General features: G+C 36.3%; 2 protein-coding genes across 5 annotated transcripts in view; one reads left to right on the top strand and one right to left on the bottom strand.

Annotated features, from left to right (window-relative positions):
• LOC118647631 overlaps positions 1 to 18,370 on the bottom strand; it is a 377,709-nt gene that overhangs the window by 88,666 nt on the left and 270,673 nt on the right. The window lies entirely within an intron of this gene.
• On the top strand, positions 9,262 to 16,544 carry LOC118647637. Of its 3 annotated transcripts, XM_036292899.1 has the most exons (5): positions 9,262 to 9,301; positions 9,685 to 9,728; positions 10,218 to 10,379; positions 10,611 to 10,680; positions 10,775 to 16,544. In XM_036292899.1, the coding sequence occupies exon 5, from the start codon at positions 14,283 to 14,285 to the stop codon at positions 15,360 to 15,362; it is 1,080 nt and encodes a 359-aa protein (XP_036148792.1). In that variant the 5' UTR covers positions 9,262 to 9,301; positions 9,685 to 9,728; positions 10,218 to 10,379; positions 10,611 to 10,680; positions 10,775 to 14,282; the 3' UTR covers positions 15,363 to 16,544. The 3 variants fall into 3 exon arrangements, with proteins under 3 accessions (XP_036148792.1, XP_036148793.1, XP_036148791.1); XM_036292900.1 differs by lacking the exon at positions 10,611 to 10,680; XM_036292898.1 differs by having other exon boundaries at positions 10,611 to 16,544.

Below are 18,370 nucleotides of genomic sequence, written 5' to 3'. Positions count from 1 at the left end.
CAGACGAAAATGCGTAACGTTACAGATCATAGATAGCGTTGACATGATTCACTTTCGATATTACGCGGATATTTTGGAAATATGTGATAGATATACATGAGATATATCATAGGATATTTTACGGATGTTTTGAGTATATTAGATATAATCTCAGTATATTCAGTAGGAGTTGCGAAGTTCAGTCGCTATATTCTAAGTTTATCTTGAGGATATATCAAAATGACATTCTATTGAGACGTTATATGAATGTTTTACGTATATTCGGTATGATCACAGTACATTACGTATGAGAGTATAATATTCGTACGATATCTGGTGCTGTCTGGGAAACTATCGGAAAATCGTAATTTAACTGCACCTACACATAAAATCAATGCAATAAAAATATATTATCAGAAGAAACACACTGATGAAATGACTGATGAAACACACTTTGTTTTCTATTATTAAATTAATTTAATATTTTATAACTTAACTACATATATTCATGAATAACTGTTCGCAGAAATATTTTTTCTTACATAAAAGTGTCCAAAAATATACATAGTATTACATATAATTTACAAAAAAATTTACAAAAAAATACAGAGAATTTAAATTCATTAGAACAACACAGGCGCGCGCTACGCGTTTAGTTTTGTACTTTTTAAAAATAACAATTGCAATAATAATTATATAAATAAATAATTATATACAAAAAGAAAGGGAAAAGAAATAGAGAGACAGAGAGAGAGAGAGAGAGAAAGAGAGAGAGAAAGCATACTTACATACATTAATTTATTATTTAATTTTCATTCTTCTTTAAAAATATTATACACATAAAAAAAGGAAAAAAGAAATACAATATACACAACATACATAAATCTTCTTTAAAGTAATATAATATTGACACTGAAATGTAACGAAATGTTGTCAGCTCTGACTCTTCTTCTTCTTGTTTTTTTTTCTTTAATCAGCATTAGAGATTGACGACATAGTTTGAAAAACAAAATTACAATTGTTAATAAATTATTAAATACTTTGACATTACATGTATCTTTCTATATAAAATAAGATCAACATTTTTTGGAACTTATACACATTAATTAATTAACTATTATTGCTAGTTATAAAATAATATTGTGACATATGCATGCACACGTACGCGTGCACATATAGAAATTAATAAATTAAAAAATAACCAAATAAAAAATAATCAATAGAGAAAACTAACTTTCGAAAATCTTTCGTTTGAGTAAAATACTCCACAGTGTACACACGCACGGATGCACGCACTTCCGGGGACTCTCTCTCTCTCTCTCTCTCTCTCTCTCTCTCTCTCTCTCTCTCTCTCTCTCTCTCTCTCTCTCTCTCTCTCTCTCTCTCTCTCTCTCTTTCTCCGTCTTTCCCGGTCTCTCCCCGTCTTTCCCCGTCTCTCCCCGTCTTTCCCCGTCTTTCCCCGTCTCTCCCCGTCTCTCCCCGTCTCTCCCCGTCTCTCCCCGTCTCTCCCCGTCTCTCCCGGTCTCTCCCGGTCTCTCCCGGTCTCTCCCCGTCTCTCCCGGTCTCTCCCCGTCTCTCTCGGTCTCTCCCCGTCTCACCCCGTCTCTCCCCGTCTCTCCCCGTCTCTCCCCGTCTCTCACCGTCTCTTCCGGTATAGATAACCATTTATACAAATTTGACAGCTGTCAAAATTCAATCGCAATGATTACTCTCGCAACACGAAGTAAGCGCAACGAGAGAACCAATCGTCATCGCGGAAAAGCGACAACAATACTTCAAGAGATGCGAGTATCGATGCCATGCCCTTTTTTAGAAAGGATATACAATAATAAAGGAATATCAATAAATCCATATAGTATCGTGTTTATCCTTTGCATGCCCATGACATTTTAGTCTCACTCTTTAACTGTAACTGTGCAAACATATTATTGAATTCATTCTTTTACATCTTTAATTTTACATATTGACTTCTCTTTACACTCTTAGTTTCATACATATTACTCAGTTTTATATATATATTGACTTTGTAATACCTTTTTGGCACACAAAATATATAAGTCTTTAAGTTCGTTTTCTAATTTTTTAGTTTCTCTTGTTTTTCATTACTTAATTTACTAAACCATAAAAATTTAATTTTATATAATTATTTTATCCATTTTTATTTTATGTTTTATTTAATTTAGTGTGTCTTTCATAATTTTGTTGTTATAAACTTATCGACTATATTGTTTCCAAGTGAGTTTTATCTATTACCTATGTATTTAAAAAGGGTCTAGAACTAAGGTTAAAACATTGTACTTATATTTTAATAAAATTTCTTATTATTAATAAAATTACCAGTTGGTCGATCACATAGAATTACATTTTTGTTAATTTATCTAGCAACAAGAAAATTGAATTTTATATTGCAGATTCAAATTTGTTTAAAATACTATATTTTATATATAAATAGAATACAGCATAAATGTTTTATGGTGTACCCATACAGCACATGTAGATGCTAAGAATGTTTGAAGAATATTGCAGCAGTACATTGCGTAAGTTCTGAGAACATTCGAAATACGTACTGAGAACATACTGAGTACATTCCTATTTCCGTCTTCTTCTGCTTCGTAGAATATACTGAGAATATTTTGCAGTAAATACTAAGAATATCACTAGTATCAACGTAGAACCAATGATAAAATGTGCACGGTATATTATAACTGGGCATCGGGTGATAACGACGATGACAATGACAATACCCGCGTGGAAATTTCGCCTTGCATATAGCTAGGTTCTGAATAGTTTTTCTAGATTCTGTCTAGCATCTATCTAGAAAAAATGGCTAGTACCAAGCTGTATATGTAACTTTCTGAATCTTAGCCTCTAAACATATAATCTATCTAGAAAGTAGCTATAGTATTTCTCGCTCCTTCCTGGCCACTGCATAAGACCAAAGATGAAGGGTTAAAATTTTATTTTTATATTTTCTCAATTCTCTGAAGCTCTATTCAAGGCCCAAGGGACTCTCTTTGAGTGCAAAAATGATACTACACTTTGCTGTTAGATAAACCTATTGAGCTCACTATACACATCGAGAGATAACTTGTTGCTGTGGGTGATTTTCTTTTATAAGCCTTTTGGTGTTTTCTCACGAGAAGGAGAAGCGCCGTGCCCTCGCCTAGCAGCGATCTCGCGAACTATTCGCGGCTGCTGCAGAATAATGATATACATATATATGTAGTACATATAAAATAGATCTTATTACAATATTCTCACTATATTATGTACGGTATATATATTTACAGTACAGTAATCAAAATAAAGAAATTATTTCGTCATTTTTGGTAACGTTACATTTTTTGACACTAAAAATAAACTTTAAACATTAAAAGATATTTAGATTGCAAAAGTAAATTCTAAGAATGTACGAGAAATAATATACTAATTTAGATATGACAGATCCGTTCTAATAATATACGAATAATGATATATTATAGAAAATATTATAAGAATATTCTCAGTACATTATATACGGTACGTATGTTCACAGTATGAGTACAGGATATTCTAATGATATCATGTGCTATGTGTGTATTCTATTCTTCATTGCAATACATCTTTTCTAATTTTATTATTAGATATTATTATAAGTTTAAAATTGATATGTGATGTATATTTATGAACACTTTAAAGGAGAGAATTAAGAAAAAAAGTACAAAGAATGAAAATTTGGATCTCTGTCTAACTAATGCATTTCAATATTTCATTACCTGAACTGCCAGTACTAAAAATACATGATTCTATACAGAGTGTTATAAAAGCATCGGATTTGCTTAGTACCATGCGATAGAGAATGAAAATCTAAGAAGAAATGTCTAATACTATTTTTTGATACGGTAAATAGTTTCGCTTTAATTCATCATTGTAATAAGTCAATAAGTGCGAAGGTACAAGAGAAAGTCAGTGACGGAGAATGCGTGAAGTTGACTTCTTGTTATTAAAAATTAAAAAATGCTTTTTATGCTAATAATAAATTTGGCAACTCATCGCGCAAAAATTCCATGTAATTGAGACCATTTATCCTTTCTGGTAAAAATCGGCAGTTCTGGTAGCCGCCTGAAAAATTCTATCGATAATTATTAGCACTCGAAGCTGTAAGCTGCGGAATAAAAAATTTTTTTAGTTGAAGATACAAATTCGAAAATTTTCCAAGTCCCGTCAAAATGGAAATATTTCTCGGTAACCGACAGTTCTATTGAAAATTTTGGTAGCCTTCCGAAGAATTTTATCGATAATTATTAGCATTAGAAGCATTTTTCAATTTTTAGTAACAAAAGGAGTCAACTTCTATATTATAGGCAAAATATATAGACTGTTTGTCTTTTAATACACAAATTGACATAATTTAATACACTTAAGCACAGTTTGCTACAGTTAAAGAAAACGTGATATAGTAATATTTAATATTGTAATATATAGCATATATTTTTATTACTGAAACACTAATAAAGTCCAAATATATATGATACGTAAGTTTTGCATTAAAAAATTTCATTGAAATACTAAGAGCAAATGCGTTTTTCAAAGGAATACACTTCGACTCTCCTTTCGAATAGAAACCCAAATAGCACTGGATGTTTCAAGGACGTCCATTTTAAGTCCAATTCAGGTCCGTATGTCCATGGACATAAAATGAACATTCATTGGATGTCCATTATTGGAATTTAAACGGATGTTCTATTCAGAATCCTGAAAAGTCCTATGCTGGATATTTGATTTATGTCCGCACTTGTATCTTACTTTTATATAATTTATCTTTATTATTTTTATTACATATATACATCCCAGACAGCACCAGATATCGTACGAATATTATACTCTCATACGTAATGTACTGTGATCATACCGAATATACGTAAAACATTCATATAACGTCTCAATAGAATGTCATTTTGATATATCCTCAAGATAAACTTAGAATATAGCGACTGAACTTCGCAACTCCTACTGAATATACTGAGATTATATCTAATATACTCAAAACATCCGTAAAATATCCTATGATATATCTCATGTATATCTATCACATATTTCCAAAATATCCGCATAATATCGAAAGTGAATCATGTCAACGCTATCTATGATCTGTAACGTTACGCATTTTCGTCTGCCGTGTGATGCAGACACGTGGTGAAGTGTAGGGTGTGAACGTGCGAACACGAACTCACGGACAACGTGGTTTTCTCAGAAATTACGCCCAGATAACTCTGGTATGTACATAAGATATAATATAGTAACGTAAACTATAATAATATATATATATATTGTATATATACATATATTATTTAGGTTATAACCTACAATTATCTGAGCATAATTTCCCAAAGCACCCCAGCGTATTCAACAGATATTACGCTTCATTTTTTGCGATAGCTTCCTGATGTGCGAAATGATTAATTCCTCTTCTTATTTCTTCTTGCTAATTCTGTATGTTTAATTCCTTGTTTCTTATTCCTCTCATTATGCATGAGCCCATATAATGTGAACATACTGTAGACATATTGTGAATATACTGAAGATATACTTTAGACATACGTATAACATTCTTAAGATATATTCGGTATATTCTCATAAACTGCCAGCGAAATTCTATGGGATAAGGCAACGCGGACATAGTACGTTATGAGTATATACTCGCCATATCACAGACGTATCTCTAATATTATACGAATATTGCAATATACTTTCGCAATATCCTATTATCGTTCTCATAATCTACATGTGCTGTCTGGGATATATATATATTATTTACAATATTTATAATTAACATTAATTTATAAATAATAATAAATTATATTATTTTTAATTTTCAAAAGGTTTATTTTAATTGTTCTACTTTTAAATATAATATGAAATAATATAAAATAATACGTATTATTTTTTTATTTATTATTAACATTATTAATTATTTGTATTTTTTTTAATGTTTGTTATAATATATTATTGTTTCTTTTTCGTTTTTTATCGTTTTGTTTTTTTTTATTTTCGTTTTTTTTTTTTTCGTATTTTTTCGTTTCTTTTTCCGACCAAAAGAGAGACACAGCAATTGGTCCGGGTCAAGCGCTGTCTTTGTCTAACCAGTAGCATAATGGGCGCTAGACAGAGAAAGAAATTGACCCGGACCACGTCTCCTCTTTACCTTTCTGCCGGACACTTTTCAAGAGTTTTTTGCAGGAAATGCGCAGTCCATGCTTTATGTCGATGATTTTGATCTGACAAAATGTGGATTAATCCACTATTGCAGCAAGCCCTTTAATTGAAAAAGGCCCAAAAGAAATAATCAAACCATAATAGGTCCAAAATTTGATTTATTTCGAACTTTCTATGAATGTGCAAAATTGTGACAAACGTATATCCCATGGACGTCCATCAAATGTCCGACGGACCTTATTTGGATTCTTAAGAGAATGCTAAACTGCCCATCAAACTTGATTGAGGTCGATAATGCAGAGTCATTATTTATCCTTGTTTATGAAAAAATTTGCTTTAAAATACAAGTTATATAGCTTATACTTACAAATAAATGGTGTCTCGCAGTTTAGAATATAAAGAATAAGACTATATTTGTCAAATTACGTTTACAAGCCGTAAAAAAACATATTTATGTGATCAAAAATTTTATTCATTTAAGCGCTTTTATTTTTAAAATATCTTTTTTGTACGGCTTGTAATCGTAATTTGACGATTATAATCTTATTCCTCAATCTATTCCGAACCCGGGAACACCATTCATTTGTACGTATAAGCTACATAACTTGTATTTTGAAGCAAATATTTTTATGAACAAATAAACTTTAAAAAATTTTTTGCATTTTTGGTCTTTATCTAATCGTCCCCGGGTTCATTTGTGTACGTACTTTAAAAGTGTAAAAGGATTATCAATTCTGTAAATTCAATTCGAAATTAAGTGATAAATACAGAATGTCGGTAAAACACATGGCTTTAGCATCCTCTTAATGGACGTCTGAATGTCCAGAAGCGGATATCCATTGGACATACAATGAATGTCTTTGTGTTATCTGGGAAGCATATCGATTATATTTGCATTAAATTCTAAATGAACAGTGATGTGTGTCGACTTGTGTTAGAAATATGATCAATAGCTGTGTTTCGTAAAAGAAAAACAGCTAGAATAAGTAAATAACAATATAACCAAGAACAGCGATAAACCTCTCGTAGGCAAAAATTTCTGCAAAAAAAATTGCATATTTTTTTTGCATAAACTTCTGCAGTTTTACTGCAGATTTTTGTACAAGATTTTCGCCTTCAAAATTTTTTTGCAGAATATTTTGCAGAATTTTATATAACGTTTTCTGCAAAATTTGATGCAAAATTATTTGCAAAATTTATATAGATTGTGTGTATTTTGTGTGCTCATGTGCGTTTGTGTATATGTTGCGCCTGTTTGTGTGTTGGTGTGTGCGTGCGTGCGTGCATGCGTGCGTAAGCGTCTATATACCGAAAAATTTTACAGAAAAATCTGCAAAAAAGGTAAAATTAATGCTAACATTTCTGTGTAAAAATATTTTACAATTTTTACACAAAAAAATATTTTATAATTTTTATACAGAAATGTTAGCACTAATTTTATAAAAACAAAATGTTATAAAAAAACCTGAAAATGATATAAATTTATATACTTTAATTAGTAATGAAAATTCTTCTCTGCATTAAATATCCGCTAAAAATTGTGAAACAATCCCCTACAGCATGAAATATTGCTGCAACGTTGCAGAAATATTATTTTGCAAGATTGGAATATTGCAGAAAATATTGCTGCAATATTGCAGCAATATTCCTATGTCCGCTCCAAAACAATATTGTGCAATATGTCTGCAATATTTCTGCAATATTCCCCGTAAGATTTCTGTAATATTTCAGCAATATTGCTGCAATATTTCTTGTAAGATTGCTGTAATATTTCTAAAACGTTAATGCGCAATATGAAGGAAATGTTGCAGGTGGTTAAATTAATCAAATAATATGTAAGATGTGTATTATACGAAAAACGGAAAATGAATTTATTGTCATACCGTTACGGCACAATAATTAAAAAAATTATTAATTAAAAAAGTAATTAATTAAATTAACATACACCAACGGATATCGAATATCGTTCTATTCTAGATTTAAGTAAGCATTAAAATGAAGCAAGTCCAGAAAATGCCCATCCTGATCAATTTATATGCTAGAATTACACATGCATGTATGGTTCACACATGTTTAATTAATGTATTATATATATAAGTCAGAGTGAACATCTTCTGGACTTGCTTCACTCAATCTAGTATGGGACGCAACGCTGTCGTGATTACAGAATTTGTTGCACATCTATGTATCTTTTAGCTCTAATCTTACATAAAAATTTAAAATAAAAATATCCTGCTCTATTTTTTTATTTGTCCCTTAAAACTATGTAAAATATTACTTATTGTTAGTTCTAGATTAAGAAATACGGATTATACGGAAATAAATTTTGCACGGTTGCAATATAATATTGCCACAATATTGTGCAATATCTGTTAGGAAATATTACATTTGTAATATTGCTACAATATTGCACAACATCTGCTAAGAAATATTACATTTGTAATATTGCTGCAATATTGTGCAACATTTGCTAGGGAATATTATATTTGTAATATTGCTACAATATTTCTGCAATATTGGTTATATTATGCACTATTGCAATATTTCTGCAACGTTGCAGCAATATTTCATGCTGTAGGGGATACTACACATTTTGACAGATATCACATTTATTGATACTCATGTAAAAAAATAAAATATACATTTCTGTTATAACAGGATTTTTGATTTTTTTAGATTAAAATTTAATAAATTTTGTTGTAATAAAAAATTTTTTTAAAAGTATTTTTACACACTTTTGCAATATAGCTTTATATATATATATATATATATATATATATATATATATATGTATATATATATATATATATGTATATAATATAGTTAAAAAAAATTTACTAAATTTTTATAAAATTTATTAAAATGATACTAAGCAAATGCAAATTTATAATAAAAATCTTAACAATTTTACATTTAGGCTGGTATTCATAGTAGAATCTTATTTCAAGATCGTCTCAAGCAATGTCTTAAGATGCTAATACGGCTCTGTGATTGGCTGATAGCATCTTAAGACAGTACTTAAGATGATCTTAAATATAAGATCCGACTATGAATACCGGCCTTAGAGTACTTATCTCAGTTTTCTTATACCAACCCAATAAACATTCGGATGACTTTTGGAGGACTTGTAAGTTATCTTTTTTAAGAGCTCTTTAAGATGTTCATAAAGTTGTCAATTTGACATCTTTTTGACGTCTTGCATGCAAAACTTAACTTTTTGATCACCTTTGAAAGATGACTTTTTTGACGTATTAAAAAGTGATCTTTAAAGACATCTTTTGTAAGTTGTCTTCAAGTTGTCCAATTACAGAACTTTAAGACATCAATTAGAGAACTTTGCTCACTCGAGTGAGTTTTCCGCAGCTCGAGAGAGGGTACTGCACAACATAACTTAGAAAAAATAAGATATAAAACTGCAGTCATCGAGTATTAAAAGTGGTATTAATTAAGTATCGACAGTCATCGTGTATAAACGTGATATATTAATTTAATAACAATTATGTTGAAAAGGAAAGGTGTCGAAGACTGCATGAAAAAACATATCAAAAAGATTAGTAAGTATAATTGTTTAATATTTGCTCTAATGTATGATACGTATCGTGTATATTATATTTTTAATGTAATTTTAATAAATATTTTGTGCATGAATTTTTATTAATATTTTGATACGTACATAATTATCTTTTTAATAAATTATTTATTAACACGTGCATTATTATATGAGGTAAATGTAATTACGTATTTATTTACGTATTCTAACCTGTACACTATACAATTTTGTGTTTATATATATATATATACATAATTAAATTACATATTAGTTCATAATTACACATTTTTATATTTTAATTTTTTAATTAATTTATTAAACATTTTTTGTAACTTTTACTATAATTATAAATTACAGTTGAGTATACGTGTATGTGAAAAATTAATAAATCCTCTTCACAACAGATAAAATCACAATTTGTAATGAGTTATTTATTTAAAATATTTAAACGTATTAAATTTTATTTAGAAATTTTAATTATGTTACGTTTTAGGAAGCAAAAATGATTACCGTTGGAGGCGATAATTTCGACAAAGCTATAAAAAAATGATGTCAGTGATTATGACCGATGAGTTAGCAAGTTGATGTACTTGGATTATTAAAAAACCTAACAAAACCAAGATTTCAAATTATAATTTTCCAAACATAATAAGTGGTAAGTTACCTTTAATTTTTAAAAAATTTCTTAACCCTAGAATGGCTTACCGGAGTAATTTTGTTGTGCAACGCGAATTTGAAAAGAAGTAATTTTTACGATTTTTTCTAATTTTATTTTGTTTAAATTATTTTTTCACATGTTTAATAATAATTAATATTATTGCCGATTACACTATCGTCTTCGCTATGAAAAGACAAAGAAATTCATGTAGCATAATAATAATTTTAGTTTATCTCTTCAATGCATACTACGTTTGGGAATCAACGGGGTACATTTTTAACCCAGTAAAACGTTAATGGTTGAAAAATATAGATATACCATTCTAAGGTTAATTTTGTACACGCGCGTGTGTACATAATAAATTTACATTAATTTATATTATTTCTTTTTAGCTTATATCACGCAAAAGTTTTCTACTACGAATGAAATAGTGAGAAAACGAATACAACTTTGGCTGCAAAAGTATAGTGATCGTATAAGTTATTTTGTTTAATACGCTTATAATTTTCTAAATGTGATGTTTTTGTAATGTGTAGACATAATAAATATTGAGTATACATACTGTTACGTCCGGCCGAGATTTCGAGCCGGCCGTCATGATCCAGGCGAGGATCGCGGCCTGCGATGACGCGTTGCCAAGACAACGCGCACGCTGGCAAATTCACGCGCTCTCGGTGCCGGGCTCGAGCGATCACGCGCTGCGAGCGTGCGGGCCACTCGATCGGCACGTACACTTTAATTAAAAGTAGTAATTTTTGATGATCCGCGCTAGAGATCATTAAGACGCGAAAAGGGGAGTAATCCTCCCCCTAGCCGGGTTCCCCCCGAGGCGCCTCAAAACTATACATTTAGTAGAAATCGCGTAAATCAATCAATTAACGGGACAAGGTAATTAACCCACTAAAAAGAAACTGGCAAGCGCTCCCGCTGGCGCCGACGTGGCCATGCCCACGCGGGACCGTTCGGAGTATGGATATTGGGGGCCCAACGCCCTTAATTGATTGATAAGCGAATTAAAAGAGATCGAACACGCGGAGGAGCACGCTGCCCCTCCGTGATCCAGAATCTCGCTATCCTAACTCCACTCGTAAAAACTCGAGTGAAGAATGCAGGCGATTGCAGGGAACGTGGGGCAGTCACACACCCCGCGACCAAAAATTGTGAATGGGGAAGCGGTACTTCATCTAGTGACCATAGAGCCGTATCCGGTAATTCGCTAATTGCCAAATTACGTGACAGGCACTGGATAATTTACTGCTCCCCTTTCCACGCTCTTCACCCCCGAACTCAGTTGGGAGTATAAAAGGCGCAGATTTCGCGCAGATTTTGAAGATTTTGCCTCCTCGTCTCGCGCCGAAAGGTCGTTGGACATAGTTCCTATTTTCGATTTAAAGACTTAGAATATTTTTCGCGCATTAAAGACTTAGAATATTTTTCGCGCATTAAAGACTTAGAATATTTTTCGCGCATTAAAGACTTAGAATATTTTTCGCGCATTGAAGACTTAGAATATTTTCACGTTAAAACTCAGAATAATTTCTTGTGTCGAGCAAAAGGACTCGACATACATTCAATTCTCGAATAAATTGTAACACCAGAGAAGGCAATTTCTCCCTCACCCTATTAATACGTTCCGTATATTACAGATAGCGATTTCCGATCACCGTGATCGTACGTGCGTGCGAGTGCAACCGACGTGTGAAATCGACGAGTGTAAAGGTGCTAATTCTCTCTTTTCTTATTATTAAAGCGATTATATTTGTGACAAGCAGGATTCTTTCTTTTCTTCTTTTTTTCTTGTGTGCGTTCCTTTCGCTCTGCGTAGAGTGTCGTGTGACAGTGGTGGTGCTTCGGTCCTTCGTGAAACTTTATTTCCTCTCACAGACAGTGAGAGTTGCGAACTTGGCGCTAAGCTGTAGTTCCGCAAGGAACTCAGTGGCCCCCGTCATACGCAGAGTGAGCGCGATCGCGTTCTCTCGCGGCAATCGGGAGGATCGCCTGCCACGTTCGTTTATCTCTCCCTGTCGCCCTTCTATCCCTTCGAGGACACCCAGCCAACGGTGCGGGAAGGTGCGCGCTGTAAAGTGTACACCCTTCCCCGTCAACCGGCCCTGCGGAAGTCGGAAGACTTTAGCGTGGGCGCGGGATAGTCGGCGCGCGTTCGCGTTCCGACAAACTGACAGCACCGGAGCGGACGCCGAACACGGCGCCGCTATTTTACTAGGCGCCTCCACCCAAATTCATGGTGCGAGGTATATGTTCTTCGATCCTCACTCTATCCACACCTCCTAGTGATCCACAGTAGAATTCGTCGCGCGAAACACCTATCGGTCGTGCCACCCGCTAGCATACACGCGGAATAAAATTCTTACTAACAAGTTAAGCTTCGCGAAATTTACTTCCGAGTAGAAAATATAAAATAAATTTAAAAGAGAGAATCAAAGAAATGGCATTCTTCCCCGCAGATGGGGAGATCTCGCAGGGGTGGACGACGGGCGCGATTAAGGCGGCTTGTTGAGCTGTTAAAGAGGGACACAAGGAACAGCGGGCCTGCTCCCCGAGAGACCGCGGCAGGGTCGTCGCGCAAGTCTCCCGCGCCCCCGGACGTACCAGGGGCGTGCGAAGTAGTCCCGCGCGCCGGCAGCCCCGACCCGTCGGAAACGGAAGAGTCATTCGATTACTCCCGACCGGTCGTGGTGCACCTGGAGGCATTAGCCCCCGGGATCCGCCTCCCCAGTAGAATTATCTTGAAATTCAAATAAAAATGAACTAAATAAAACTAAATCTTTTAATTCTCTCATTCTCTAACTCCACAATCCGCTGTCTCGTACTCTAATCTCTCTCCGTTTCCGCTCGGCGGAGTAGAGAACGATAGAAAATATAAACAATTCGATCCTTGGCCCCGCCGGACGTAACAAATTGGTGACAGCGGTGGGATAAAATCAAGCGATCGACCTGAAAAATAAAGTTTCAATTAACTACGGGAAAAATCAAATACGTATAAAATTTCTCTTATAAACCAGAATTACTCACCAGTCCATAAGGGCGTAGAATTATCTGAGGAAGAATCCTCCTTATTTGTTAGAGAAATTATATAATTTTTTTATTATGTGTACGCGCACACATCTAAGGCTTCTTCTCTCTTTTTGCAGTAACGACCTGCTATGTGCAGAGTCACGCCGCCGACGATAGAATTGTCACCAAGGACGCATGTGTCGCCTCCCGCCGTGATTTTCGGACACCGGGCCTCTCTTGCATACTGTTCTACCCTTGTCAATTATCATAACGGGGATCCGGATTTGAACATATGCGTGAGATGCGTCAGTCGCGCTAATTTAAAGCCGCAATTTTCGATCCGGCATATATTAAAGATCAGTTCTCTCGACTGCAGTTACCTGTGTGATTTTTGCGACGAGCCACTCGATCTAAACCGTCGCGCATCTGAGTGCCCTCGTTGTAATCAATTGTTCCCGTCCTTCGTGGCGCATTTAGAGCGAAAGAACATCGACTTCGAGGAGCTCGACCAGCCTATCGTCATCCACGCCGGACTCGATCAAGGACCAACCGACCTGGTGATTTCGCCTCGCCTCGCGTCCTTTAGCTTCGGTTTGCATACCGACGCCGCGCGCAAATTAAACTAAAAAAAAATGGAGCACGCTAATAAAATTCTTTTTCGCGTATACGAAGTATTTTTCTTTTCTTCTCTAAATGGTATCGCATGATGAGTGCATCAACATGATCTACGTGTAATATCGCCTGACGATACTATTTAAAATAATATATTTTGAGTAAAGATAGAACGCGATTTAATTAACGACAATTTATTTCCTTAAAAATTTTTACGACGCTTAATTAGCCACGTTTAGATCTTATAAAATTTATAAATATTTAATAGCAAAAATGAGCAACGTAAATAAAATGGACGACGAATCGGATCATAGTTTCGAATACGCCGGAGCCTCCGACGCAAAGGCCGACGAGCAACTTAATCTCGAGAAGCGCGCTAAAGAAATAGCCGCAAAAGAAAAAGAATTGACTCGCCGGCATGAACTCCTCGAAACCATGATGCAAGCAATCACAAGCGCGTTATCTATTAACCAAGCCGCCGCGTTTGCCGCATCGACGCCTAGCGATACAGCCGGTAGGACCACCCCTCCAAATTTCCCAACGCCGTCTACTGCCGCGTATCCCCCTGCGCAACCCGCTCATGACGCATCGGGATTCTCAAGCGTACACGCTTACTCGAAATCATACGTTCGCGATGCGCTCGAATTAGTTCCCAAATACGACGGGCATAATATTCCCGTGTGGCAATTCGCTCGCGCGTGTAAAAGAGCTAAAGAATCTATTCCGCTGGTCGACGAAGCTCTCTTCGTACGAATGCTTCGCAATAAATTATCGCATCACGCGTACTTAGCAGTCGAAGACGAAACACACTTAACCGTCGACAAGTTTCTCGACGCGCTGAAAAGAGCTTTCGGTCCGGGCAGAAGCGCCAATTATTACCGCGGACAACTCAGTATCGCTTATAAAAAGCCGGGAGAACACATCTTAGATTTTATCGGTCGTGTTAAAGACCTGAAAACCGCTATTATAGAAGGCGACCAAATTACTTTTAATCGGCCATTAAGCGAAGCAGAAATAAACGCTATAGAAGCATACGCGCTAGAAGCTTTTTACGAGGGACTCCCCCGCGAATATCGGTTAGAATTAAAGGCCGAAGGAAATTTTTCGGAAGCATGCTCAAAAGCCATTATTATACATAAACGCCTCAAAAGAGAGGAGGCACGCTACAGAAATACACGAAATTCTCGTGCCGATTCACAGACCACGCAACCGGTTAAAATATTTCAAGGCAATACTGCCAACTTGCCTTCGACTTCGTCGGGACTTCGGGAAATAATACGCGCCCCGCCGACAATACGGACGACAACGGCGGACGTAAAATATGCAGCTATTGCAAGAATTTCGGACACTTAGTCCACGAATGCCGCAAACGGCAATACCGCGAGAATTACGCGAACAATTACAACCGTACTGAAAAAATTGATAACAATAACGTTACTCGGAAACCGGGAAACTACCCGCCGGCCTTGGCCAACGGGACGCCCCGAGGCTAAGGGAACTCTCGTCCCGTGCTCCCACTGGAGGGCACCCCAGGTACGTCCATATACTCCGAGGAGATAATCGAGACATACCCGTCGTTGAGCTCGAGTCTCCATGCTTCCGTGGACCAGTAGCATTCATGCTAGACACCGGGGCACAGCCCAACATCCTAAAAGAAGGATGCATTAATCAAAACGTCAAAATTAATAAAAATAATGTAATTTCGCTTACCGGAATTACCGAGGAAGTAGTTAACACCCTGGGATCAATAAAAGCTCGCGTAGTCGACGTCCCAGTGGTTTTTCACGTAGTACCGGATAATTTTCCTATAATTCCGCAAGGTATATTAGGATCTTCCTTCTTCACAGAACAAAACGCTTGCATTAACTACGGAAATAATAACGTTACCTGGCGGAATTGCACATTTCCATTCAAAGAGAGAGAATCTATAGTGATTCCCCCGCGTACGAATCTTGGCTTCGTGGTTCGCGTCTCCAATCCTGAAATAAAAACGGGATATCTTCCGCGTTTACACGCCCGCCACGGAGTTCTCACCGGTGACTCTCTAGTCACATGCATTAACGACAAAACCTGCACTAGAATCATTAATACTCTTGATTACGAAGTAGAAATACTAGTACCCACGGTAAAACTTCTTGAAGTTGCCGAAATCTCGAGCACACCTCCATATCACTCGGATAAATCTCACGAGCCAAATCAATCAACTGGCTCCTCGCGATCTTACGCTTGCCCGCCTCCTCAACCCCATAAGGTTAAATCTGAGACGCAACATTCTATCAATTCACTTACTAAACTAAACATGTCTGACGATAACTTAATTGACACTGATTGCTCTACAGAACTCAAATCATTGTTCTGCACGTCTGAAAACGAAAACTCGCATCTGCACGAGGAATGCCATTTCTCCGACGCACCTAAAATTACAAATAAATTGTATCGACGCACTATAAATAAAAAAAATTTTATACTAATACTAAAATTTCAAATCTCGCTGAATCTTCTAATTGCAACAGTCTCCGTCTAAATTTAGATTCACTAGAAGGGTCCCCCTGTTCATCGGTCGCTACTTATTCTAATTCTTCACCGATCGAACCATCCCTCACTAGGAATCTCAAGGGACATAGTCCTCTCACACGGAACTCTCGCGTTAATCTTTTGATTTCTTCGGCGTCGATACACCAAATAAAATATAAGTTCATAGAAAATGTACAAATAAACCATGCGTCCGTAAGTGCGACCGAGCATAACGCGCTCACGCGTCATTTTAAATATAAAAATTGTATTGCGTACAACGAAATAAATAATATTAAAACAATAAATAGCGATCGAGTATCTGCGATACTCCAACTACTAAGATTACAGCACTTATCTAAACCGGAAAAAGAAAGCGTTATAGCCTTAGTAAAGGTACATAGTGATAGATTCTACATACCTAACGAATATTTAAGTCAGACTCATCTGCAAGCCCACAAGATTGTTACTACCAACGACTCACCGATACACCACAAGCAATATCGCTTCCCGCCGGTACATCGAGAGGAAATCACACGCCAAGTGCAAGAATTAATCGACAAGGACGTTGTCACCACATCGGTATCACCATACAACTCTCCTGTGTGGATCGTACCCAAAAAACCAGACTCGCAGGGAAACAAGAGATGGAAGATGGTCATCGACTACCGGAAGCTGAACAAAAAAACCATAGAAGACGCCTACCCTCTACCTAATATCTGCGACATACTGGACCAGCTCGGAGGAGCGAAATATTTCTCTGTGTTGGATTTAGCAAGCGGATTTCATCAAATTCCGATGGATCCGAAGGACGCGCATAAGACAGCCTTCTCTACACCCCACGGACATTATCAATTTAACAGGATGCCGTTCGGATTAAAGAATGCACCTGCAACTTTCCAACGCCTGATGGATCAGACGCTGTCCGGTCTGCAAGGCGCAGAATTATTCATATATATGGACGACATAGTTATCTACGCTAGTTCCCTAAGAGAACACGACATAAAAATTGCTAAACTGATGCAACGTCTACGAGCTGCCAATCTAATGCTGCAACCAGACAAATGCGAATTCTTGCATCACGAGGTGACCTATCTAGGACATATCATCGGAGAAGACGGAGTACGACCCGACACGCAGGAGATCGTCGCCGTAAGGAACTTCCCACCACCTCGATGCCTGAAGAACGTACGCCAATTCCTGGAACTCGCAGGATACTACAGACGCTTCATTCCTAACTTCTCTAAAATCGCTAAACCACTGTCTAACTTAACCAAAAAGAACGTGACCTTTAATTGGAATACCGAAGCCCAAGCCGCATTTGATACTCTCAAAGAACTGCTATGTAAGGAACCAATCTTACAATATCCGAATTTCAAGGACGAATTCATACTCACCACCGACGCCTCAGAATACGCCGTCGGCGGAATATTAAGCCAAGGTACTATCGGACAAGACTTGCCGATCGGATACGCTTCTCGAGTCTTGAATACTGCTGAAAAGAACTACTCGACTATCGAAAAGGAGCTTTTAGCCATTATATACTGCGTTAATCATTTTAGACCATATTTATACGGCCGTTCATTCGCGCTGGTAACAGACCATCAACCACTAGTATGGCTGCACCGCGTCAAGGACCCTACTTCGCGACTAATGCATTGGCGACTCAAGTTAGAAGAATACGATTACAGAATTGTCTACAAGGCCGGAACCAGTAACTGCAACGCCGATGCGTTATCCAGAAATCCACCTCGACTATCCGTTCTTGCCATCCGCAAAAAACCTCGTCTCAGCTCTCCACAAACTTCTCTTAACCAAGCTTCCTCCGAATCCGATGATGAAGAGCTACC

Source organism: Monomorium pharaonis, chromosome 10, assembly GCF_013373865.1.
Source record: "Monomorium pharaonis isolate MP-MQ-018 chromosome 10, ASM1337386v2, whole genome shotgun sequence".
In the NCBI taxonomy this organism is placed as follows: Eukaryota; Metazoa; Arthropoda; class Insecta; order Hymenoptera; family Formicidae; genus Monomorium; species Monomorium pharaonis.
The sequence above is the reverse complement of the archived record's forward strand: the minus strand, read 5'-3'. Positions and strand labels throughout refer to the sequence as shown.

Bases quoted from the DNA above. Each gene is read 5' to 3' on its own strand.
- LOC118647637 (XM_036292900.1), top strand. From the start codon at position 14,283: ATGAGCAACGTAAATAAAATGGACGACGAATCGGATCATAGTTTCGAA.